At 40.3% G+C, this 27,380-nt stretch overlaps 1 protein-coding gene across 9 annotated transcripts in view; it reads left to right on the top strand.

Annotated features, from left to right (window-relative positions):
- gphnb (gephyrin b) overlaps positions 1 to 27,380 on the top strand; it is a 129,228-nt gene that overhangs the window by 79,517 nt on the left and 22,331 nt on the right. For 2 of the 9 annotated variants that reach the window (XM_088089243.1, XM_088089242.1), the window contains exons 9-11: positions 13,179 to 13,220; positions 16,538 to 16,612; positions 23,435 to 23,491. The exons of 2 other annotated variants lie outside the window; for them this stretch is intronic. In XM_088089243.1, coding sequence (XP_087945369.1) covers positions 13,179 to 13,220; positions 16,538 to 16,612; positions 23,435 to 23,491 — 174 coding nt within the window. The remainder of the gene's footprint in view (positions 1 to 13,178; positions 13,221 to 16,537; positions 16,613 to 23,434; positions 23,492 to 27,380) is intronic. 5 more of the 9 variants (XM_088089247.1, XM_088089248.1, XM_088089244.1 and 2 more) reach the window with 4 other exon arrangements.

Genomic DNA, 27,380 nt, shown 5'->3' with positions numbered 1-27,380 from the left:
TATGGAAATCAACTCCTCCTTCTTCACTGGAGTGTGGGAAATGAGTCACAGTGCAGATAGTGTAATTCAATGCACGCCACTTCCATGACCTTCACCATAGACCTATTGCCATTCTGGTCACTGCCACAAGCCAAAACAAGACCATATTAATATTCACACGTAAGCAAATGGGCATGCTCAGACATGCATTTATACATGGGTCAAAACCCATAATGCATTATACTGAAAACCTAAAGCATTTTGAACCTATTCTGATTATGAGGTGATGGATTAGGTTTTCCTGTTTACTAGTATGGTCCTCATTGTATCCTCATGCGACAGTTCGTATGATACCTATCTAAGTGGCATCCCATGAATAATATTGCCAAACTTAACTTTAAGTGATGTAGGTTAGGTTTAGGCAAGTAGGGCTATGTATCTTAGGTTCAGGACTTAGATTTATATAGTGTCTTTCAAGAAACCCAAGGACACTTTACACAACTGAATAAAAATGTTTAAAAAAATGAGCAAGTTAGGAACGTTAAGGAAAAAAAGATGTAAAATTGCGTAGGTTAGGTTTGGTATATATAAGTAAGAATAGTGCGTGAGAGCAGCCTCATGTTACTATATACTATTATTTTAAGTAAATTTATTATGCTTTTCTGTGGTTGATTCGTCCGACAGATTATCAGATTATTAAAAAGATTATCTAGAATAGTATTAATCTGCCAGGTATTTAATTGATTAATTGTTTCTGTAGTCTATAAGCTGTCAGGAAATTGATAAAAAATCAACATCATATTTGATGTGAGGGTCTAAGGGCAGAGTGATGTCGCATGCTGTAAAGCCCCCTGAGATAAACTGTGTTTTGTGATAATGAGCTTAATAAATAAAATTTAATTGAATTAAATTGAACTGAATTGAATTGATTTTGGGGGCTGAAACTATAAATATTTCCCTTAATATGTAAACCTTGCCCACCTGGTATGTAAAATAGATTATGGGTGCAGTCACACCATTTGGTTCATCAAGATTCACTTTTCTCACAGTCACAAGTACAGACTTGGCTGCTCTACAGTTTTCTGTCCCTCGCAGGATTCTCACACTAATCATAACAAATGTGATCGTCATGGTGTGTGAACTGCACATGCTGTTAAGCTTGAGTCTGATCTGCACGCAGATCACAGAATCATCACTTGCAAATGAGTTGTGACAGAGGATCATTGACAGAGTGAAGTGATCAGACAGAGGGAGATGAAAGATTTATGCCTCGGCTATACATGTAAGCGCTGTTTCAATGTCAAATCGGTCGGCTGTAGTGTAACGGATCAATGATCTACAGCCTATATGGAGCCTTCTCTTTCTGCAATTCAGAACAGTACATGAAACTCTGTACTGTCCATAACTATCAATGATATACAATAGAAAGTGTGTGTATGCATGTGTGTTTGTGTGTTGTAACCCCCCTCCATCCCCTTGACCCTGTTGTTAGCTGTGAGGATGAGGGTGTGTTCTGCTGGAGTGGCTGTGCTGATGTCCGCTGGGTTCATGGCTCTGTTAGAGCGCACTTTCAAGGACCTCTGCAGGGACTTTGAGAGTGATTTTTTGTGATCGTGTGCATGCCTGCATGCTTTTTGTTTTGTTGCGGTTGGTTAGCACATATAGGAACGAACGCTGCTTACCAGTCTGGTACATATGTATGTGGATGCATATTATCAATATTTGGTTTTTGTTCTTCTTCTTTTCACATTTGAACAAACTGTAATTATGTTCAGATCTGTGGCAAATTGAAGGATTTTTATGAAGTAATGAATGAGAGTGCAACACTCTTATATGTTACAGTATTTGCTTTGCAATGCCTTCCAATCCGTTTTCTGCTGCCGTGACTACCTTATACTCATTTGTTAGTTTCAGTGTCAGTTACACCATGTCGTCATTCCACACAAAAAGGTCTTTGGTCTTACTTTTCGTCATCTCAGTAGTATTTTCTATAACAGAGCAACAAACTGCAGTGTTGAAATTTTTCTGCCTGTTTACAGTTGTAAACTGGTCCTGGTCATGTGATATGCATTTTCAGGCATGTTTTTATGGATAAAGATTTTTAGAAATAATTCCAAAATGGTGGTGTGAATGGAGACCAGTTTTCAAAATGAAAAGCATTAGTGTGGATGTGGTACAAGAGAGTACTTCCCTTCCCTCTCATTTGTGTGAATATTTATAGCACTGTGACTAGAAGAGTTCAGGCAAGAGTCATTGTCTGATAAAAATCTGGGGAGGGGGGGTGTTTTGCTTTGTTTAGGTTTTTTTTTGTGTCCTTCATTTATGAAACCAAAACTATGATTTCAATTGATGTTAAATTTATGAGTCACTGGCCTCTGCAGTCACCTGATCTGGTTTCAGTTAAAAATCTATGGGAGATTTGGAGCCACGTGTTACGTGAAAAACAAACCAAGCAACAGAAAACCAAGCAAAAAGAACTAATCACCACTTTCTACCAATATGATTATACACTAAATGATAACAATTTTTGGGGGGTTAAAAATGGTGTTCATTCATCAGCAGAGTTCCAGGGACTTGTAGGATCTATGTAAAGGAGCATTGTTTCTGTTCTGGAGGCCTAAAGCAGTCCAGCTTCAGCACCAGCAACTTTATGGTGCTGCTTTTCTGTCACTCGAAAAATTAGTCAGGGCTCCCACCGTCATTTTGAGAAGCGCTGCAGGTTTTGTGCACTGACATTTTTTTCTTTATTTCCATGACACTGCAGTGTGTTTATGTGTGCATGTATTGAGTGAGTGAGTAACTGGATAGTTTGTTGGTCTGTTCAGAAGAGGACATGGAGGCCTGACGCAGTGTGACGCTCCGGCACTGTTTTACAGACTGTGTCGTCATTCCTTACAGGTTTATTCCCCCCGTGAAAGCGATAGATAGGACTTGCTATATGCCTTTGTGTAGCACTGAAATTATTCACGTTTGGTTTTACCTGACAGTGTTGACCACTTGTGTGTGTGTTGGCATGTGCGTGTGTGTCCAGTTAAGCAGCAGCACCACTAGATATGTGTTATTGTCCTCCGCCGGTGCAGTAAGGCTCATAAAAGTGACTCCTCATCTCTTGGCCTACTGGAGGTGTGGAGGATTTATGATGGAGGGAGTGAGAAAGAAAGGCGAAGGAGGAGGGAAGGAGAGAAAAGAACAGAGAGTGGGAGGGAGCGAATGATGGAGAGAAAGGGACGGAGAGCTAATGAGTTAGAGAGGACAAGGGACTGGAAGAGAGTGGGAGGTGGAGGGGAAGGAACGATGGAGATAATTGAAAATGAACGAAAATGCACAGGAAACAAAGGACTGTTTAGTTAGCTGGGCCTGTCCTGCGTGGTCTGCCTCTTTGTATGTTTGTCTGTCTTTAGCCATCTGTCCATCCCTGAGGGCAAGTCCAGTAGCTCACCTCAGATCAGCCTCAGCCTGGGCGTCCACCCCCCAAATCAGTACGAAAATGACAGAAAGGGAGGCAAAGTGAGAAGAGAAAGTGAGACATCCATCATTTCCCCTCAACAGAAACACTCATGGGAAACGCACACACATACCCATACAGATATGCGCACACACAGACCTTAGTCATGCGTGTATGATTTAGCGCAGCACCGTATGTGCTGCTATATACCCTCCTCCTCCTCCTCCTCCTCCTCCTCCTCCTCTCTCTCCTCCTCCTTATTGTGTCTTTGGCTGTTGCATTTCCATGCTGTTCTTTCGCTCTCTCTTGTGCGTCCTTCTCACTCCAGCCTTCCCTTATCTCTCTCTCTCTCTCCCTCTCACTCACCCTTCTTCACTCACCCTCTCCCAGTTAGTGAGTGTGTAAAAGTGTGTGTGCGTGTGTGTGTGTGTGTGTGCGTGTGTGTGTGTGTGTGTTGTGTGCATGTGCCGGGGAGCTCATTCTGTTCCGACTCCAGGCAGAAGATGGTAAGTAATGTCTTTCCTCCTGCATATCTGAGAGAATGTTTACAGGTTTTGAGTGTGTGTGTTTGTGTGTGCAGAAGTAATTTGTGTGCCTGTTTAGTAAGTGACGGATTTGTATTATTAGCTGAGTGGAAATGGAGGGTTGGGGGATGCATTTGCGTGTACAGTGCGTGTTTGTGTTTTTGCATACATATTTGTGTATGCTGCTGCTGTTGAGGATGATGATGGCTGAATGAGGTGCGCCGTCAGGCCGTGAATGACTTTCGGGTGTAGAAGGGTGAGTAATGTAGCGCTGGGAGTGTTGACTAGTTTAAACTAGCTGTAGGGCTACAGGGTGAGGAAGAGGGAAAGGATGAAGGGCGCTTGTGTGCCTGATATTGTGCTCGTACAGTGTTGTGGACATTACACATTTATAAAAAAGACAAAGAAAGGAGGATGCGAGACAAATGTAGGAATCTCACAGGACTCCATCAGTGTTTAAGTCAAGCAATCAGCTTACAGAAGCAACTTCCTCATTTAGCTGCTGCTTTTACCCAGAGAACCTTACAGTCAAATTGATGCAAGAGAGGAATCAGAAACCCCTTGATCCCAATGCCTACACTGTTATTCCCTTTTCCCTGGAGTTACCATGTGCTTCCCTCTAGTCACCAACACAGCAGCTAAGCCGGAGCGCAACTGTAAATGGAAATGAGGGCAAAATGGATGAAGAAGTGTTGAAGCAGCACCTTCAAAATCCATGATGGCTTTAAACAGCTGACAAGGAGAAGCAGCAGGATATTGATGCAGCCGTGGAGACTCTACCGATGGCTAAATGTCAGGTACAGCGATAAATTTGCAGCCTTATCGATGCTAAGTAACACAAAAGGTTACCACAGTGTGTGAAGAATAGATCCACGCAGGGCTAGTTAGTGCTTTTTGTCTCTGTTTGCACTGCAGTTCTTGAGTCCCGCTGTCTGACACAGACAGCCAAAAAATTCTGAATATAGATGATGTTAAGACAGGACATGAAAATTCAAAATTATAGGTTCAGATTTATGAGGGGACGCAGGGGACACACCCCCCTCAATATTTAGAAATATAAATACAGTTCCACCATAAATTGATGCAGAAAAGACAAACATTGTCATAAAAAAAATTCACCAAAATGCAAAAAAATAAGTGTTTGATGTCAAACAAAACCTACGCCCTTTTCAAAATCATTTGTTTGGGTATGGTTTGCCAGAAATCTAAATGACAATAAGAATGTAATCAATTTTCTGGGGAAAATATCCTTTTTCCAATTAACTTCTGTGCCATTATCTAACACGAATATTTAAGCTCCCTTATTTTGCTTTCTTTCCAAGAAAATATTTAAAATTGATAACACTCTCATGTCCATAAGGTAAATGTGCAGCATTTTATATAGCTTAGCAGAAACACTAAAAACAAGGAAACAGCTAGCCTGACTCTATCCAAAGGTTAAAAAAAATACACCTTCCACAACTTCCAAAGCACAATAATAAACGTGATATATCTCATGTCTTTATTCCATACAATTGTTGGCATCAACTTTCTGGTGTCCAAGCTGGTTTCTGGCAACCTCAAAAGGACAACAAGACTCAGGAACAAAGATAGTCTGTGTTCAGTTTACCCCAGAGGTCAGAGGTTGGGCTGGGAATGGCGACATACCCAAGTTGAATGCGTTCCAGAAAAACAAGTTGGAAAACCAAGATGTTGTTGGAAATACCAGTTCTAACCTGGTTAACCACTGTTAGCAATACCAGTTGATGAAAACACATTACACCGTAGGCCACCAAAGTGCTAATAAACAGTATATCACAACAGCTTTCACTGTTGTTGATTCGCGGAGCAGATGCCTTGAATTCTTAAGTCTACGTCAGAAATTGTGAATTTCCAGTGAAAATGGAAAGTGAAACTAGTCTGACTCATAACCTCCATAACAGCCACAATGTTTCATTGTAATGCTTTTTTATACAAATTAAATTGACAAGATATATTTTAAGAGCTGCAATGATTAGTCAACTAATTTATCTGTTGATCGACACAACAATAATTGCCAACTATTTTGACAGTCATCAAAGTAATTTGCTAAAATGCGGTTTTCAGACTCTCAGATATGGAGATTTCCAGCTTTTCTCTGATTTTTATCATATTGAACTGAATATCTTTCATCACCTTGGACTTTGAAAAACTGAGATGGATATTTTCCCCTATTTTCTGATATTTTGTAGACTAAAAAAAAATTATTAAAAGATTTTGTTACCTTTGGACAGAGCCAGGCTAGCTTTTTCCACCGTTTACCAGTCTCTGTGCTGAGCTAAGCTAACTGGCTGCTAGTGGTAGCTTCAAATTTACCACAAAAACAAAAAAGGGCATCAATCATCTCATCTAACTTTTTACATGAAATCAAATAAGAAGATCTCCAAAACTTTTCCTTCAAAAAAAAAAATATTTTAGAAAACACATGAAACAAGTTGTCTGGCATTGAAAACACAATATAATATTCTCAGTGCATTGACATATTTTTTTTTATCACTTGTGACTTTAAAGTCACAACACAGAATGACTTCATAAGGAGATTTTTGCAGTGTTCAACTCTTTTTTTGCTTTTTGAAAATCTGCTTAGCCTGATCTTTACGTGGCCTGGGGGGAATATAAAACATGCATGTCAAGCTGAAGTGTGGATTCTTCTCTGCATTAACAACAGCTTTCAGTGGCTGGATGGAAAAGGCAGTTTGATATTCATTTAGCCGTGAAGAATGATGCTGCCCTGTTAAATGTCAGGTGCAGAGGGATGGCTAAGGTGGCTTCGTCGTATAGGACGTATTATAATATGTGTGATATATTGTTGCAGAGACCAGATGAAAGTAGCTACGGCCTGAAGGAAAGTGCTCTTTTGTCTCTGATTAATGTACAAACTCTCAGCCCCCCCCCCTCCCTTGCTTTATTTGGCTCGTAGCACCCATAGACCATTTGGGTCAAGTTGCTTGAAGCGTCGAGTCAAAAACACTTCAGCTGAGTCCACTGCGCTCCTTTATGTGTGTGTAAAGTGTGTGCACTATTTTTATTTCTTGTTTTTAAGATAAACACGGCAGATATCTGCAAGTACAGTATGTGTCATAAAGTATTTAGACACCTCAACATGTATGCCTTCTGAACATGCGTCTGCATGTGTGAAGTTTGCATGCATTGTGTGCGATATTATATTTGTCTTGAGTTACTCACGCCCACTGAGTCAGAGAGTTTGCCTCGAGGGCGATGGAGAGAGAATGGAAAGAGTACAAGAGAGCTTTGAACAGCGAGACGGAACGAGAGAGACAAACAGTCAGACAGACAGCGCGGAGGGGGAGAAGACAGACAGGAAATGAAAGGCAGTAAGAGGAATGGATGAGGCCGTCTGACCAGCTGTACTGAGCGTGCTCACTCACCATGTGGGCTGCTGATGAAGAGTGCGAGGAGGGAGTGTTGAACAGCATAACACGGGCCTGTCAAATCAGCTGTGCTAGCTCTCACTCTCCGCTACACTAGCAACTCACTCAACAGCTCATTAATTTCTAATTCATGTAGACATGGAGACGGCCATAGGAGGGAGGTGATGAATGATCAGAGCCGGACGATGGAGCACGCAGCACATGCTTCTGGTCAGCTGTGGTTATTGGCTGTTTGGCTTTTTCCAGAGAGGATTCTGTCTCACCTTTATTTATTCAGAGAGGAGCCGTTGAAGTTTTTTTCTTTTTCAATAACTGGCTGTTTTGAAAACGTAAGCACAAAACTTCAAATCAGCTTAAAGCACTGACAGCACACAAGTTTAATTTGACAGCAAAAGACAGCAAGTCATCAGAATCCTGCGCTGTCAGAGTGTGTGATATCATTTTAGAGATGTTTATGCTGATCAAACTGAATCTGTAACTCAGTTAAGATGCGAGGAATGTGTAATCTAATAACAGATATTCATGACTGAGTGTCTTACATTATTGTTTTGTATGTCAAAACAAAGTAAGATGACTGGGCAGAGGGTGTAAGTGTGGTGGCAGTTTAGAGATGAATTCATAAAGAGCAAATTTGTCTTGGAGAGTTTAGAGTTTCATTGCTGTATTTAGCTTAGCATTTGTCAGTGGATCCCTGAGCTGGTCAGCCAGGAGATACAGGCAGTCATTTGTCACATCATCTGTAGTTCTCAGCCTTAGCAGGTGTGTTTTCATAATCACACAGTATTTAGTCGATACCTCCGCATAGGTTTATTGTCCATGTTTACTGGGGACCGAGAGAGGAAGACTGAATTCCGCAGCTCGGACTCAATAGTCATTTTTAGCGAGCAAGCAAAACTGTATTTATATAGCACATTTGATTCCAGGTGGAAGCACAATGTGCTGCACAGAAGGTTAGGTACAAGTTGCAGGCACACAATAAAGCCGTCAACCGACCATAAAAGCGAGTCAAATCCATTAAAATAAAATAGATGAATAATGGATTATCAAGAGAGGCAAAGACATGCCAGTCAGAACTGATATTTAAAAATTCAAAAACTAAAAGAAAGATAACATTAGAATTATCCATTAGAAGGGGATAATATTTAGAAATTCAAATGAATAAAATAACTAAAAATAAAATAAAATAAACCAGTAAAAGTAAAAACACACCCAAGTTAAAACCAATAAAATGAATTGATAAGAAATGAAATAAATTAAAGCAAAATAAAATAAAACAAAATAATAGTTAAAACCATTTTTACACAGAGATTGCACTATAGGACCACTATGAAGTCCCTTCTTTATGCCGCCTCTGCATTTTTACATAGAGCCAAACAACAGTGGCAACAAATGTGTGATTTTATGCCAGTGTTGCAAAACCAAAAGAGGCATGACTGTTGTGACATTCAACAAATCAGCATCGGACTCTAATGTGAGTGTGCTGTCTTAATATTAACAATGGCATTAACATGGGAATAACAATTATTTACCGTCCCTGTTATATGGCAGCTTGTCTCGTACTCCCCTCAGATGGTAAGGAGCTTCCGGACCTGATTGTTTTCCCAATTTGGGCTGCTGTTCTTCTTCTTTGAAATAGTTATCATCTGCTGCTAGCTGACTTTTAGATATCTTGTGGTGAGTCACACACATAGCATGACGTCAAAATATCACACCGATCTTGCCCATGGTTTTGTCCTGACGGCCATCTCTTTTACAAAGGCACAATTTCTGTGCTGTTACAACCTCCACTGCCAACTTAATGGCAAGACATCTCTGTCTTGCTTATATTCTTACTTTGAACAGGCAGTGTAAAAGGGGTTAATAATAATGTTTTTGTGACATTGCCATATTCTTTCACACAGAAAGAGGAACACATGCAGCTGTTTTGGCTCCCTGAGCTGGTAATGCAGCAGTCAACAGTCCAAAATTGCCAGTAAATTAAACAGAATATAATGTTTTCCCAGTGCCAGTCCAAGGAAAATTCTGATCTGTTTCTCAGAAATGGTGGTCTTATTTTCATAATTGCAGCCTTTCTGACACTCATGACTCTATGAGTCATGCTAACTTTGCACTCAACAGCGCCACTGTAAAGATGTGGGAAATCAACTCAACTCAACTCCAGCCTCCTGAGGTTTTCCATATAAACTTGAATTTTAACATGGATCATTTCATCACGATTAAAGGTACACAGACATTGGATGGAGTTAACTGCATTAGATCTGCCCCCTGAAAGTCGGATAGTTGAATATTTGTATTTAACAGCTAAATCTGATTTGACTGACATAATTCTGAGTCAGGCCCTAAACCTCCTATGATTTGCTCTCTGGAACTTGCTAGATAACTTACAGCTGCCAGCTCACTTGGTTAACATGTGAATCTGCATTACCTAGATCCCCAGAACAGAGATGACAAATTAAGTAAAGAAACCATTGTCAGAATCAAGTCCTGACAGAAGACTTAAGTTAAAATGGATTTCCCTTAACAACCAATCAAATAGTAAGTTTTATATATCTAATCAATGGTGAACAGGTGGGTCTTTAGCCTGGATTTAAGAGTGGTCAGCATTGTTTAAAGTTTTAGCTTTTCTGGTAATTTGTTTCGCATTTGAGCAGCACAGAAGCCAAAGCACACACAATGCACTTTGGTGAGAAACAATGAATGTAAACAGAAAGTTTGCTTACAAGAAAAATCCACAGAGAGGCTTTAATGACTTTAGTGTAGAGGTGCAGAGTGAGGTCAAATGTAATCTAGAACTGATCAAATTCATTTTCTAACAGCGTTGTGTGAAACGTGATTCGCTTCACAAGTTTGGTTTCAGTTTCTTGGATTGTTTCTACAGAGCAGGCTCTGTGTGGAACACATGGTGCAACATTTTTGGGTGAAAGTTTGCTTTTCATTTGATCAGATAGTGATTTCTAGTAACAGATTTTGCATATGTATAGACTATAGGAGACAGTGCATGATTTCAGTATCGGCAGTGGTTCCCGTTTGTAGTTTGTGGTATTGACCAGTCACGTTTGAATGACAGGTACACAGTCTATTTGGAGAAGAAGCACATTGGCCAAAATGCGATCTCTAAACCCATCAGCTATTATCTAACAACAATTCATTGTTGGTGATTATAAACTAATGAAAACAGTTATGAGTATTATATTTTGTTTCTACCAATAGAAGCACCTTAGTCCTGCACACTGGACCTTTAAAAGGGTTTATTACAAAACAAAGTACAGTTTGAAAGTCTTTTTCACAGAGAGTCGTTGTCCATTGCACAATATTTCAACTTGGGCAACTCGCCCTAGTGATAGTATAAAAAATCAACCAAATAAAAGCAGTGTAATTTTAAAAATGGCACAATAACATTAAAAATAAGCAAATTGCGATGCCATTGGGTCTTTATACAGCTTCTTTTCAAATTTATTTATTTATTATTTTTTTAATAGTGTCAATTTCTGGCCAACATTCCTGTCTGTACGAGGCTATACTGGATTGAGTTTTAAAGCTAGAAAGACCCAATAAATACAGTGGTATCGACCATGTCATGCTAGCTTTCAGCAAGGGGGCCAAAACATAATCAATTGATAGCCCTAATAAAATACTACATATATGCAATGGGCAGTTTCATAATACTTCAATTTGAAATTTAGAGTATGTCGGTCCAGAAATAATCTTTGACAATTTATGTCTATTAAAAAAAATATATACCTGTGGTGGGAGAGGACAACAGGTTCATCCGATGTTTGTGTATTGAACTGTCTCCTAAAAGAGTGCTACCTTGCTGCTAACAGTATTTAGGAGATCCTTGTGTAGTTCGCTCTTGAGTTTCAATTTGTAACCTCCTGTGGTTTCCTGCTGGTGTCCATTATCTGAGCCGTAAGTTTGATGAGGGCAGCTACTGTGAATCTGCAGCATTTCAATTAGGAGGGATGAGGTGATCATCTCCTCTACAGCCCCACTTTAAAAAGGGAATTTATTACATAATCTAAAATGTTACTGTTTCATGAGGAAAGGTCGGGAATCATTTAATAACTCAAGTAATAATTCATAGTGAGCTTGGCTTTCATGGCAGTCATTACTTTGCTAGGAATAGATGTGATATTTTTGAATGTATTTCCCAGTTATGTGTCGTTTCTGAGCTGGAAAACCAGCAAAAACCTTTGCCAACGCAGATGGCCATGTTTGTGTTGTGTTTTTGTTTTTGATATTTTGACAAAATACCATATGAATGAAATGCTGTACAGCCGCCGTCTTGGACATAGCGAATGAATTTCCCACTAGTACATGAATGGCATAACAGGGAATCTGTGGCAGAAACATAACCTCTTTCCAGCCTCATTAGTGTAAGTAATAAAAGTCTTCATGTGCCTTTTGGTGGACGCGTTGCTATTAGAAATGCCTGACCACAGCATGAACGAAAATGCTCCAATCATTGTGGACCCCAGTAGAGCAGTAATAGGTGATGCTTTTGGGTGCTAGAAATAAATTACATTGCATTTTCCAGGCTCCTTTTTATTTCCCGTGTGATTTTTGGTCTACATGTCGTGTTAGATAGTCTACTGTGTGCGACATGATGGGGAAGGAGGGATATTAAGTTAAAGACATTTTGGATCAATGGTTGTCACTTGCATTGATTACATGGTTTACCTTTTGAACTGTGTTGTTTTGAGGTTTGTATCCTTTATCAGTTTTAATGATCTGGATTTATGGGAACTTCAGATCCACTGGAAAATATGATTCTAAACAATGTATGACCTAACATAGAGGCAAATACTATGATACACAGCTGGTTTTCTGAGATACTGCAGTTAAATTCAGCGGTGTAATTTTAAGGTATGTCATGCCATGTCAGAAAACAGACATAAATACTTGGTACTACATATGGTACATACAGCAGTGCCATGCCATTGTTCTGATGGTCCAAAGCTTCAGTAATCTGAAAAATGTCCCACTGGAGCAAAAGCCCATTTTTTAACACAATCTGTTATCCCCAAAACAAACATCCCTTCCCCAAAGGCCCGTTCTTCAAAAATAAGGTACACATTCTCCAAAAGGGAAGATAATGGCTAATTTTTTTGCAGAATGATGTCATCTGACCTTCCTAATAATGATGTAATTATGGATGTACTTATGTTTGGATTGTGCTGTTGAAGAGGCAGCCCTCTGTTTTTTGGACAAAATGCTGTTGTTTCATATTGGCTCTTGGTCCATTGGGACATTTTTTGGAGTATTGGGGCTTTGGAATTATGGGCTGGTGGAACAATGGGCAGTGCCCCATATTGTATGTCCTCCAGACTCAGACATTTGGGCTTGAAAGGAGCACTTTTGTCCCGGTTTAGGATGAGTACCTAGACAAGATAGAAGAGCTGTCTTCTCAGAGCAGTAAAAGCTTTCATATTCAGGTACAAACAGAAGACATGTGGATCGGCATTTGGCAAACTTGTAAATTTAAGCTGCATTTGAGAAGATGAAGAATTGACACAGTGTTCAAAATGTGTGATGTTTCCTGTGAAACCTCATCTCCTATTGTTCTGATGGGGCGTGAATCCCCATGCAATTCCTACCTGCTGTCCTGTCCTGTCCTGTCCTGTCTGTCATGCCCTTGGCTGCCTTGGCCCATCCGAGACAGTCACACAGAGACCTGTTACGCAGATGTCCTCCTGAAAGACAGAGGGCGCTGTCTGCTTCACCCGGCAGTCTCTGTGTGCCTCTGTCCCCCTGCTCGACCCGGCTTTGGCTCTGTTAACCCTCTTCTCTTCTCCCCTCCTCTCTCTTTCGTGGCACCAGGCGCGGCTCCCCTCCTGTTCATCCACCCTAAGCATTGCTGAGGTACTCCTGCATGTGTTCTAATGCATCATTACAGCCGTCATATGGCATCGGTTTCTACTGCCCCCCTCTCCACTTCTTACTTCCTGCCTGGAATGATTGCTTCACCCCCTAAACTTCATATCCTTTCCCTGTGTGTGTGTGCGTGTGTGTGTGTGTGTGTGTGTGTGTGTGTGTGTGTGTGTGTGTGTGTGTGTGTGTGTGTGTGTGTGTGGTGTGTGTGCGCGCGCACTGTCCTCTGCCTGCTGCACTCCTGCTGTCTCTCTGTGATTTTTTTCCCCACAATCCTTTCCGTTCCTCCTCACTGTTTTTGTGTGGATGTGGCCTTGTTATGTTCTCTTAATTTTTGTCTTGTAGTAAAAATGTCCTGTTGCCCTCACTCTGGTACTGTATCTAACCTTCGCCTTGTTTCCACACTCACACACCCTCCAAAATAAAGAAACCTCCATCACTTGGCATTTTCCACAACTGTGTTTCAACCTCAGAATTGAAGTTGAAAGATGCTTGAATTATGTATTTGAATGAAAGCGATATTGCCTGCACAAACAAAAGTGTGTGTACACACCTCAGTTCCTCTAGAGGGGCCTTTCTCTCTCTCTCTCACACACACACACACACACACACACACACACACACACACACACACACACACACACATGCACACACAACACAGTATCTTGTAAAAGGCCTGGTGAATGTGCTGTAAGCCTTTTCAGTTCTCCTGTGCTTGTTACTCTGGTCAGGCCCCAATGACTCTGATCTGTAAGTGATAAAGTCGTGGCGTCAGTGCAAGGGCGTGGAAGAGTGCTGACATTTGTCCAACGTGATATCAGAATCCATTGATTACTTGTAATTGCACAGTAATGAAATCTGGAAAATAATTCAGAAGTGGTCTTAAAAAATAAAGTCAATCTCAAAGGAGGTGGAACTTTAATCTTATTTCCATCAATTATTTTTTAGATAATTGATTTGCCTTTAATTCTGAATAGAAAATCTAAAAAACATCATCTCTTTTCCCGAATGTAAATGTAATGAAATTACTGCCTTGTGTCCATAAACATACCATAACTAGATTTCTGTAGTCACATTAGCATGTTTTAGGGCCAATATTTTCTGTCTATTATGTCTTTTCACACATATATTGGTATTGCTATGTATGTCAGAAGTAATTTAAGCAGATAAAATACCAAGTTCACACTACTGTATGTTTAATGTGAGTTAGACATAAATTTAATTTCCCTTTTCTCAAGTTTATTTATATATTTTCAACCTTATTTTTCATCTCTCAACTTTAATGTATTTTTGTAGAATTTGCATTTTTTTCCATAGTTTTTGTTGTTATTATTTAACATAAGTGATGCAAATTGCTTAAAAATTGAAATATTTGCTGTGTGAGATGAGTTTTTAACATGCTTCATTTTCAACTGTAAAGCTCAGCATATACAGTATCTTCGTCACAATTTTCCTGTCAGAAAATGAATCTCAGCTTATGCAGTTTTTTAAAACTTTCAAACATTCACATCATTATTTACCTAAAAAATCCACTATCATTTAGGCTGTGTTTTTATTTTATGCCATTTACGATGTTTTTAAAATATGTTTTATTCACCTTAAAGATCAAATCACAATGTTTGTTTGCCCTCGCATCACATACATCAAATCAAACAATGCCATAAAAAAAGTCCCACCTAAAAGACTCAATACAGGGGTAAGTGTATGCTGTACTTTGAATATTTTCAGCACTTAACCTTGCCATCAGACAGCCAGACTCCACTCACAAAAATAGTAATTTTACTTTGCAAAACATGGAAGTTGCTGGTCCACGGCTGCCTCAGTCAATTACTGTTTAAGGTTAAGTGGTGAAAATATACTGTAGCTTATACTTAAACTGATATTGATTTTTTTTAAGCGGGTCTTTTTAGGTGGCTAGAATACATTTTGCTGTGCCCTGATCTACAGCACTATTTCTGAAAATGACAACAGAAATAAACAGGTTTGCTAATTTTACATATATCCTCAATTGAATTTAATTGTCAGTTTTATTCCCATAAGTGATGTTGTTAGCATGACATGACAGTGATTCAGTCTACTGTTGATCGAAATCATATTGGCAAAAATATAGCAAAAAGGTACAAGCATCGTCTTTTTTTACCCCGAGAGTAGTTGCTGTGCTTATGATTGAAAGTTCAGTACCAGCAGGTCATGGTAACTGTTGTGCCATTACTTTTATGCTTTGTAAACACTGAACGAGATGATATTTTCGCAGTGCATTACTTGCACATTAACAGCCGCTGGACTTTTTTTGGAGCATTTTGCAACTCAGACAGCTGGACGTAAACACGGAGTACCAGTGCCCTGAAGCAGAGCAAACCAAGACGGCAACACTCCTAGTTGTTTATTATACTGTAATGGCGGCACATCACACACCCTCCGTTGTTTACTTTCAACAATAACAGACCAGCTTATATTATTCAGCATTTTGCTAAGAAGCAACTCAACAAAAAAAGCTTACAAAAGACACAGGTGTATTTTCAGAGCCTTTTTAAGTTCTTATTTGCTCTGTCTCTGTCGAGTAAGATACTGACACTGAGTGTAGCTCTGTGTGCCCACGGAGAGCAAGTTTATCCTTCATTTCTGAATCTCGGTAACATCAGGAGAATCTTAAATAGATCTTAACTCTAATAGACACAGCATCATGCAAATTTCTTACTCAAGTCGAAAAAATTTATTGCACAGTCCAGTGTGAATTAGCGTCTTTGCATTGACTTTGTAAGTAAACCCAACACGCAAGACATTGGCATTGCGTTAGGTGTGACCACACCATCACTCTGTATCTCTCCTCCAGCTGTTGTCACACAGAGGCCTTGGGTACGACCAGGGGTGAAGCACTCACTTGGGTTCACTTCTTCCACTCGCACACACACTGATAGAGAAACGTGTTCACGGCGGCAGAATTCAAATGAAACTGTTGTCAAACCCACTGAACTGGTTCTGTTCTTCATCCATCTTTGGTTTTGTTGTGTTGTTGGTGGTTAGTGTTTTCTAGTCATTTGCCACGTCTTTTTATTTTTAAATTTCCTTTGATGCGATTGCAGAATGTGTGTCAGGTTAGCACAGGCTCACTCCTGGGATCTGTATGTGTGTGTGTGCGTGCGTGCGTGCATGTGTGCGCTTTTGTGCAAAATGAGGAGACTGTGTTTGAAAAGCACCACTAACTGACATGTTGTGTTGATCGGACTGGGTGTGCATACCTGTTGCCTGCACCTGTGTGAGAGTGTGTGTGGCATGAAGGTGAGTGACTATCCTGTGGCTTCCCCCAGGCCTCACGGAGAGAATTCAGGGCTCACCTGGATGAGGTCATCACGCTCAAGTCAAGGTACTCTACCTTGGACCAGGTAAACCCGCTAAACTTCTACCAACCTCTTATCTACCGGCATGCAGGCCACTGGCATCCCACAAAACACGTCACCACACTAGTGACACACACCCACATACACACACAGGCAGGGAGAGGCACACTGAACATTTTAGACCAGATCGCACTGAGCAACCTCTTGCTGTGGCATGTAGCACTAGAACAGGTTATAGTTTAACTTTAGTTTATTGTCTTTGCGGATACTTCAAGGACAGCAAATACACAGTATGTGGTGGCTTCTGTTAAGATTTAGAGGGAGATATACGAGAAGCAAAAGTTAAAATCCAGGAAAGTGAAGATGTCACAGTGCGATATATTAAAGCAGGGTGATATTGATTGAGTAGAGCCTGTTTACATGTGGTATTCACATGTGATCTGTGTCTGGATATCTTACATTGATACATAAACAGACAATCTTTTAAAACGAATGAGTAGTTTGAATTACTTTGTTTGTGCTGTCTTTTCAGTGCTCCTCTCACTGGTTTGAGATGAGGCTTCCTGTGCATTACTGTTTTCAAAAACCCGTCAGAATCTCCACACTTTAGTGCTGCATGTGAAACAACAACAACCTCTAAACTTGCAGCCTACACGATATGTCTTCATTCTGTGAGAGCAAATCGCTTGATGTCTTTCAAAAACATAGGTAAAAGGCAATGAGCAACTTACAAAGAAATGAACCAAATATTACCCAAAAAAAGGTTTTTAAAAATTACCTGAAAATTTTAAGGGAAGAAAAGTTAAAAAAAAAAAAAAAAAACACAAAAAAAGAACAACAACAACAAGGAAATGAGTCAAAAAGTGCTTAAATAGTAATAATAATTTCGTAACATAAATATAAATCTCCTAAATATATAATTATGATCATTTTAAACATCAGTTTAAAATGATCATAAAATGATCATGTTCTGTGTCCGTAGACATCACCGCCTCAGCCGCCACAACATGTTGATGTTGATGTTGATCCAGATGTTAAAGGGGAACAAGTCCTACCTAATATGCATATTGAGATCCGATAACAGTGAAGGCAAAACTAAGATCATGAAAATGCTTATTGATGCCAGGTCTGAATGCAAAGGCCAGTGCATTGATATCTTTATCTCGATAACGTATCCAGATACAGATTACGTGTATTGCAGGTGCAAATGGGAACTTTGATTTGCAAACACAAACACACATTTTACACTTCCCCATATCATAGATTTCTACAGGGGGAGGTGTGTAGTGTGTAGGTCATTCAGGGATAGGTTTTCGAGTTAGTGTGGTGATACACATGGCAATAAAGAGATTGAAGGTCAGAGGAAATACAGCAGCAGTTGAGTTGGGCAGTGTTGCCCCTCAGAGTTGCCGTAGAAGTTGCCCTGTGTATCACCACCTCAGCAACATTCCTCCCCATTGCCTCCCTCTCGGGATCTCCACCAGCACTCACCCTCTCTCATCCATCACCCATCTGGTCATTTGATGTGATTTGTGTTATCAGTGGCTGGTGACGTTTGTTTCTGCAGAGTGTGTGAGTTTGGTCTGAATTTGAGTGTGTCTGGATTGATCCATGGGGGCAAAACCAAGAGAAGAGTGCTCCAGTGGAGAGAGCAGAGGCCTTTGCTGAAACACACTCCCTCACCGCTGTGTCACTCCTTCTCCTCCCTGCTGTCGTTTCCCCCCTCAGGCTCTTGCCTCCGCTCCCCAGGGAGGAGGACTTGGCTCTAGATTGCCACAGTAGCATTTTGTCCTGCCCTCTACCACTCAATCGCCATCACTCCGGCGTTTTGTCCTCTGCTCCATCCCTCTCCCTCTCCTGCCCCATCCCACGGGGCCAGGCAGTTGGAGCCGGTTGAAACGAACCACCCTTGCCCCTGTCACAGCCCTCTCCTCCTCACGGCGGACAGATAAATCTTGCCCCTTTTTGCATAATTCGTCTGACAGCTCCTTTGTTTTGTGCTGAGCTCAGCACCGCAGTGGTTGCATCCCATCATTTCCTGGAGCTGCTCTTCAGCCAGCTGGTTATTAGCCCCATCGATTTCCCCCCTTGAGCGGCTCACAGCCCCCGGAGCCACGGGTCTCGCTGACCTGGCTCACTGTTCTGTGTCCGTAGACATCACCGCCTCAGCCGCCACCCGCTCCCTTGCCCATTGATCTTCCTGGCAGATCTCCATGACAACCAGTCATCAAGCTGTTTCCGTGGCGACCATGGGGTTGCCGTGTAGAGTGATTAGTGTTTCTGGCATGGAGGCCACTTTTTTGTGTGTGTGTGTGTGTGTGTGTGTGTGTGTGCTTTCCCAGAATTCTGCAATTAAGTCAAGCAAAGGTGCCAAATCCTCACACACACAGATATGTCAACTTTCAGTGACTTTATTTTATATAATTTTGCATATTGAGGGAGTTTCCAGCCTGTTGTCTTTGTGTTGGCATGGATGGTGTGTGTGTGTGTGTGTGTGTGTGTGTGTGTGTGTGTGTGTGTGTGTGTGTGTGTGTGTGTGTGTGTGTGTGTGTGTGTGTAAGCATCTGCATCCTTCATTCTCTTTTCTCACTTGGTCAGTCTCTCACCAGGAACAGGGGGATTGCAGTGGAGGAGTAGATTAGAAATGAGTGTGAGAGTGTCTGTTTTTTTGCCTCCCCCCTCCTACAACACCCCATACTGCTTCTGCGTCATTCTCCACAAACTCTCCTCGCTTCCTAACACCTCCTGTAGCTTTTCCACTGTGTTCATCTCCATATGCAAAGTGTCTCCCCCCATTGCTCTCTGATGGTATGATCTTTTCAAATTAGCTTTTTTTAAATTTTTTTGCCATACTGAGGTTTTATTTTCCACCCGTGTCAGTCGTAGGGCCTTTCCCAATCCGGACCCTACCTACTCACAGTCCCGCTCGGAGTGTTTCTCCATTTTTATTTAACTTTACAGCTAGATGAAGCATTCTCCACCAAGATGTAGGGCAGTGACACTCAACTTACGGCCCACGGGCCAAATCTGGTCCCTGATAGGGTGCCAGGTCGCCCAACAAACCATTTTCTCATTCACAATAAAAATAAAATGACTCACAAAGCAAGTTGTGTATCCCTGGTATTGGGTATGAATACAGCAGCTAGTTTTTGCCATACTTCCTTCTCTGTGGAATATTTTGTAACCATGCAGAAACATAAAACTTACTCCCATTCTTTGTTCTTCACATTTATTTATATCACTTGAATTTGATCTGTAGGCAATGCTCCACTGTTTACCTGAATTTTGGTCGGCTAAATTATCCTTTTGCCATTAAAATTAATTCATTAATTAATTAATAAAGAATTGAATAAATACATACATTTGACATTTCTTTACTTTTTCTCTTTGTAAACATAACTGATGAAACGATAATGATATGATGATAAATAAATGATAAATAAACACAACTACCATTTTATAGAAACTAGAGAAGGGTGTATTTGATCCTAAATGCAATGTAGCATTTAAGACGCCAACGTCTGTTTGACAATATTAAAAGTCTATTTTAGTTTGAGCATTTGAAATACCTAAGGGTAGTCACACATAACTTTATTTGTACGGAGTGTCTTGCTGATGAACACAATATGACATTGCACATGCTCAATAAGTCGGCATCGGTGCAGGCTCGCTGTTGAAGGGTTAAAACCCACCTCCACTCCCTGCTAGTTAGTTTGGGACAGCTCTTGATGTGGCAGACACTCCATGTGAATGTGAACACGGAGTGGAAGTGGGCAGGGAGAGGTTGTAGGGGTGGCTTGGGAAAGGCCCTTAGTTTCATCACTCCACACTGCATCAAGGTTTTTTAGCTGTTTCCCAGTTGACGGTAACTGTATATTTACTGCATTACAGCTGCAGGACAGATTACATTACTATAGCGGCATATTATGTTAAAGTGGATAAGGAAGTAGAAAACTTGTGATTCTTGTGGTTTGTCTGTGTGTTTAAAGAGACCAGCTAGGTAGTGAGATTCTGATGTAATTGTTCTGCATTTGTCTTTTTAAAATATTTTAGATGTCTTTTGCAATTCTTTTTTAGCAAGGCACACCTGTACGAAAATGTCCTAGCTTTCGATCGGTAGCTTTCATATCTGCTTTTCAATGTCTGCAAGTTTGATCTGTGTCTTGCTGTAGCTGTATTTAGCTCCCTTAATCCCCACCTTTGTCTTTTTTTTCTGTCTTTTTTTTTCATCATACCTATCCCTCTCTCTACACGAGGGCTGTGCAGTTGTGGCACAAATCTCCTAGCAACCACAGCTGGTGCCATCATGGAGGTCCACTGGAAAATGGGATGCGTAGAATAAAATGTCAGAAACAGCACATTTAAAAACACACATACCTGCTGAGAGCGTGGTTCATTCAAGGCAGTTTTACTAATGTTGTGAGGAGTAATGGTAGATTTGCTTGAGGTATCGTAGGTGTTGTTTATCGACCAAATGAGTTCTTATATATCAGCATATTGCATATCAGCGAAAAATCCAATATCGTAAAGCTAGTGCTCAAATCAAAAAGATTTACCTAGACTGCTTGACTGGTGATTCCAGCTACTGCACACATGCATCAGCAACTTTGAGGGACAGTTGATCCCAAAACCAAAGTACGTATTTTTCTTCTCACCGTAGTTCTATTTATCAATCTAGATATTCAGTGTGAGTTTCTCAGTGTTGGAGATATCGGCCGTAGTGATGTCTGCCTTCTCTCCATTATAATGGAACTAGATGGCACTTGGCTTGTGGTTCTCAAAGTGCCAAAAATATAATTAAACTCAACAGCAATGTCTCTTTCCAGAAATTATGACCCGGTTACTCAAGATATTCCACGGATCTTGTTGTGAACTATTTTCTTTCTACTGAACTACACCCACCAACCAAATTGTATATCTACTCATGGACAAGATGAGTTGTAAACTTTAATTGCATCTCCTCGGCTGAGCTGTAACATTAGCTAGTTCAGTAGTGCTAGCTGAGCTAGCAATAGATGCACGCTTTTTTCTGTGCAGTGATACAGTTGGCCAAAACTTTCCCATACCTGAATGACAGAATAGGTCGATTCCCACTGACTTCCAAAATGACCTGCACCAAAACGGCATATTATACAGTTCTAACGGTCAGTTTTTAACACATCTTTTTAACTTTATGGTCAGGTTCTGCTCCAAAACTACTTGGTTAGATATAGGAAAAACATCATGGTCTGGCATTAAATAAGTTTTTTATCACTAACATAATGTAAGGTATGTCACATGTCATAGATCACATACGACACAAGTGCTTGCACTAGCATACAAGGCTACATTGTTATTAAAAAAGTTCCTTACACGAACACTGGTTTCCTGGGTGAAAGTCCAGTGTTTGTTTGACCTATCAAAAACCACTTTCTCCCACTCTTTAGGGGCTTCATTAGTATTTGTACACTATGAGGACTTTGTCCCTTTTTTTGCCGCGTCACTTTCTCCTCTGCTCCTGTAATAATTACTGTGGCCAAAAGGCGTTGCCATAAAATAAACAGAATTATTGGTCGTAATAAGCTGCTTACACAATACACCTATGTGGTTGTGTTTTTCGGTAAGAGCAAGCTGGGTTGGCGGGTGTCATTTTGTAGAAAGAAAATAGGGGAGACATTGTCAGTCAAGTAGGCTGTGCTTAATATTATTTGAAATGGATCTATAAATTGCATATTTCAATCAGCACCAATGTAAATAACCTCATCAATATAACATTATATTTGGATTAAAACAACAAGGCTTACATTTATTTATGTTTTTTCTTATTGTCAACAAATCCTTAAAGAAAAGTTTGTTTGCATATCAGTTCTTTCCTAATTCAATTGTCTACTTAGCATTTAACCCTTTGAAACCTATTTGATTTCTTTCAAAAACATGGGGATAAGGCAATGAGCAACTGAACAAGACATGGCCCAAAGATTAGCAAAAAAATCTACAACAATTATAAGAAAATTACCTCAAATAAGCAAAGAAAAAATGGTTATTTTGTTTTAAAAAATGACTGAGAAAAAGTGCTGAGAAAAAGAGAAAAAAAAAGTGACAACAAATGACCTGAAATTTTGTTTAACAAAAACTATTTTTATATTACTGTACATTCTGATACTCCATGCTCCATTTCTATCATTTCATATTACAAATTAAAATACGTAATATAGAAATGATAGAAATGGAGTATAGAGTAATATAAAAATAGTTTTTGTAGTTTCAGGTGATTTATTGTCACCTTTTTTTTCAGATTTCAAAGGGTTAAATAGCCTGTGAACGCTGTCTGAACATAGCATGAGAAAGCTGATGTCCATCCAGGTTTAAAAGATTAATGAAAATTTCCTGTAATGTTTGTGACCTGATTTGTGTACAAATGCATTTTAGGGGTAGGAACTAATAGTTTCGTAAACATGTGGGCATGGAGTTTTTGGGGAAAAAATCACAACAACCAATAGTAATTAGTACGCAACAACTAGTTTCATAATTATTTTCTAAGAAAGTCAAGTTGTGTAATTAAAAAATGTCATCAGCGGTTCATCTTCAGTGTTGCCTGAGAGGAGTTCACAGGGCCTCCAGTATGGCTGCCACCTGAAAGCCCACTGCGCTTTCTCTCTATCTTCTTCTCTTCCTCTTTCTCTCTCCTTGCTGCTCCCTTCTCCTGCTAGGGTTGCTTGTCGTAGTGGATGCCTGTCTGTCTGTTTGTCTCTTTCGTCCGTCTGTCCGTCCGTCTGTCTGTCAGTTTGTCTGTCTGTCTGTCTGTCTTGTCTGCCTGTCTGTCTGTAGTGTTGTGGTTGCCGGGACAGATGCACTGATGCCTGTGATTCGATGCTTTATCTCCACTAGCTCCAGTGTAGGTTGGAGGGGCTTAAAGATGATCGCAGGAGGACCTTCAGCTCTCGAGTAACTATCCCGCCCCCCCCTACCCTACCCTTACCCCTTACCTTTCCCTCACCCTCCTCCGAGGAGCGCGCAAAACAAACGCCCCGCTCTGTGTCCCCTCCCCTCTCCCTCCTCGCTTGCCTAGCTATCTCTCCTGCACACTCTCTCTTTCTCTCTTTCTCTGTATGTCTCTCTATCCGTCTGTCGCCACTGGTCTCTCTCTCGTCCTCAATCTGTCTGTCGTCACTCTGTCTCACTATTTCTCTGTCCGGTCTGCTAGGAGTCTTCTTTCCTCCGTCTTCCTCGCACACTTTTTCTGTCTCTCGTTGTTCACTTTCTCTGTCTCTTTCTCCTCCTCCATCTGTCCGTCTCTGTCTTTTTCCGGTTAACATGCTCTGCTTTCAGTAGCTATGTCTGGTGTGCTGGATGTCTGTTAAGTAGATGCCATCAGGCCGCTCAAGTGGTCTTTATTGTTTTCTTTTCTTCCTGTTTTCTCTCCTTTCTGCTGTGTCTCGGCTCTGTAGTTTAGTGAAGTCTGTCTAGTCCGTGCTTCCTGTTTTTGTTTGTTTCTCTTTTCTTTCCGGGCTGTGGGACCACGTCATGCTGATCCTCATCCTTCCACCCTCTGTCTCTCTCTGTCCCTGTTTTTTTTTCTATCTCTCTGTCTTTCCATCCCTCCTCCTCCTCCACCAACCCACCCACCTTGCCCCACCTCCCATTTCTCACCCTCTCACCTCCGGCTGTTTGGTGCCCAGTGGTGTCACAGTATTAGCTCAGTCATGATGGCGGTGAGGGAGGGAAGGAGGGAGAGAGGGGTGGGTGGCTGGTTGGGTGAGGTAGAGAGACCTTCACCTTCACCATGGGTGTTTTGGTTCTCCACACACCACACACTGCCCACACCCAACTTATGTGAGAAAGCACAGAGGTTATAGAGATGGATAGGAGTGAAAGACACATTAGAGAAGACAGACTGACAGACAACCAGGCAGTTAGTTATTATGCCAGTCAACACATCTGAATAAAGGCAGATAGACAGGCAGACCAATGGAGATCTACAAAATTACCCAAAATCAAGTGTTAACAATTGGCCAAAAGACCATATTTGAAGTTTTTGAAATTATCTTCCCTGAATTTCTACAGACTGTAAAATTTAAATGATTTTGGCCAGATTTATGTATTTTCACTGCACCCAATTATATGTTGGTGTAGTTATATAAAGAAATACTTTTTTTTCCAATCTTGTAGCCAGATAACTTGCAACTTTTGATTCTGCTTTCCTTATTTAGTCATTCCCTAAGGCTGAGCTTCCCAAAAGCATACAGTAACACAACATCCTCTTTAGAGGGGTTTTAAAGTGTCGTGTAGCAGCTGCAACATCAATGCATTAGTGCTATGTTAGTTTGCTATAAATACCATTAATAAACAGCAGGTTGGTAGCTTTTTACATCAGTAGTGAGATGAAGAAGGGCCTTTCATATGTCCATTTAGCACTTCTATTGGGCAGTTTTCTCCTATTGTATAGCCCCTTTTTTCATGATTTGATTTGCCACTAATCATCTGCATTGCACTTAAATTATGTGCAAACTGATTAGATTACATCAAGAATTTTTTTCCAGGAAATATGATTAGATCTGCTTTACAATATCAAATAGGATGATGATCTTAGTTGTGTCCCAATTCCACTCTACATACCAATTTTAAGCAGGTTTTGAGTAGGAACTGTTCCAATACAGCGACTTGGTGAGCGGCCCGAGCTTCAAACTGTCTGCCCCAGCTACCTCTCTAGTGTCAGTGTTGGACCCTCTGGGACGGTGTGTCAATTTCCACTCGTTACATGCCTAGTGTCTTTTCTAAATAAACTTCTCTGTTCAAAGCAATTGTAGGTTTAATTACTAAAACTACATTAGGTTTAGGCAACAAAACAAGAATTTCATGGTTTGGGTTAAAAGAAGTAGGTTTGTTACATAACTTAACTTTTTTCAAATGTTAATGTGTATGTCGAGTGATGTTAAATACATAACATAGTTTAAAAAAAACTCAACGTCTCACTTGAAACACAAACAGCAGCCTCCTGGGTGAAAGTCCTGTGTTTCTTTGACTCATCCAACAACCCCTTCTTCCACACTACCAGGGCTTTGCTGGTCTTTATACTCCTTTATTGCTGCAGATAGGTTTACATTGGAATTAGCTGGAAGCCCGGTACGACTCAAATATATGTTAAAGGGTGATGACGACTCAAATAAGTCAATGTTTTCTCCTTGATTATAGAGTGCAGTTTTGATTGACTATATTGATTAACTATATTGTTCAACAATGCATTGCACAAAGACAGAAGAAAAAGTAAAGTTGTGAATGGTGCTGAAAAGCTCCAGAAAAGTTTCAGAACACAAAAATGTTCATTCTTGACCTTAGACATAATAACTTCACGAAACAATTCCAACTCAAAGTCCACTGCTGCGAAACCTGCTGCAATGTAAGCACTAGGGGCATGTTCACACCATCAGTGAACTAAAAGCGTTTGTTTTTGCCACTGACAGGCTCAGATTATTTTATGCATATAACAACATTATAGGAATGATTGCTAATAATGTGTCATTTCAGCGTATAGACTTTTCCAACACAAACCATTGGGTCCAAGTTAAAAAAAAAAAACAAAGTTACCATTTAACTGCCTCTAACATGTTGAAAGACAGCGAGTATCATTTTCCTCTTTTTGACTGGAAGAAACAAGGTTTATGGGAAATGTGGTCTTTATATTGAGAAGCGCTAAAATCTGATAAAGGTGACTGACTCCACAGTGTTTTCCTTTTGTTGTGTTGTTTCACTTAACCCTTTGAAACCTGGTGCATCATCACTTTTCCTGTGCTGCTTTCAGACACCTTTCATTAAAACCTCTGAAACCTGAAAAAAATTGGTTTGATTCCTTTAAAAAAAATGAAGAAACATAATGAGCCACTTGGTAAGAAATGTCGCACAAACTACTGTGACAAGGAAATTATGTGAAAATTACTTGGGTGAGGATTATTAGATATGATCCAAAAAACAAGAGAAAAATGTCCAGAAAACTATTTTTATAATTCTCTGACTCATATACTCAAAGTTATGCTACAGGAAAAAACAGCACTTTCTTGAGGTTATTTGATTTTTTTTTGTTTGTTTGTTTTGTTTTTTGTTTTTCTTTCTTTCTTCCTTTCTTTTTCAGTTTCCAGGTAATTTTATGCAGTTGTTCTGACATTTTCAGTTAAGTTGCTCATTTCTTTCTTCTGTTTTTTAAAGAAATCAAGCCCATTTGCTCAGGTTTCAAAGGGTTAATAAAGCAAAGATATATTAAACACTGGCACCAGGTTTAATTTAATTTGTTGTCCATTCACTCACAACAATTAGCTGTTGTCTCAAAATGGTTTTGGGAAGCTCGGCCCAGTTTTAAGCCACTCTGCTCTCCTCCCCACCTTGCTTTAGATTACAGGTAGCAATGCACTAGTGCAGCTATCACCGGCATCAGCGATCTCCAGAGAAACCCTCCTGCACCACATCTGAACAGCCACTATCTATACTCGACACTACATTTCCACTACATTTGATGTCACACCGTAGCACAGTTAAAACATCTGTTATGACCTTGTGATACGATTATTGTCACTCTGTATGTTGTTGCCTTTGTCCATATATTCCTTTATAAGTGCTTCAATCTGATAGTGATGTGACATGTCAGTGCATTTATCAGTGTGAATATCACCTGTGATATGATGATGTAGTGCTCAGTAAGTGATGTTAATGGTAATGCAGGAGATGCAGCCATCTCCCAACAGCAGGACAAAGTGCACAGTGTAGTGTGACACAGCTCTTGCCAATGCTTCTGACTGTTCTATAAACAGCTTCTCATCTCAAGCATGTCAATAGAGCAGCCCGC

Source organism: Plectropomus leopardus, chromosome 16 (assembly GCF_026936395.1).
Source record: "Plectropomus leopardus strain MGB_pleo_1.0 chromosome 16, ASM2693639v1, whole genome shotgun sequence".
In the NCBI taxonomy this organism is placed as follows: Eukaryota; Metazoa; Chordata; class Actinopteri; order Perciformes; family Serranidae; genus Plectropomus; species Plectropomus leopardus.
This window is presented reverse-complemented; position numbering and strand designations above follow the sequence as displayed.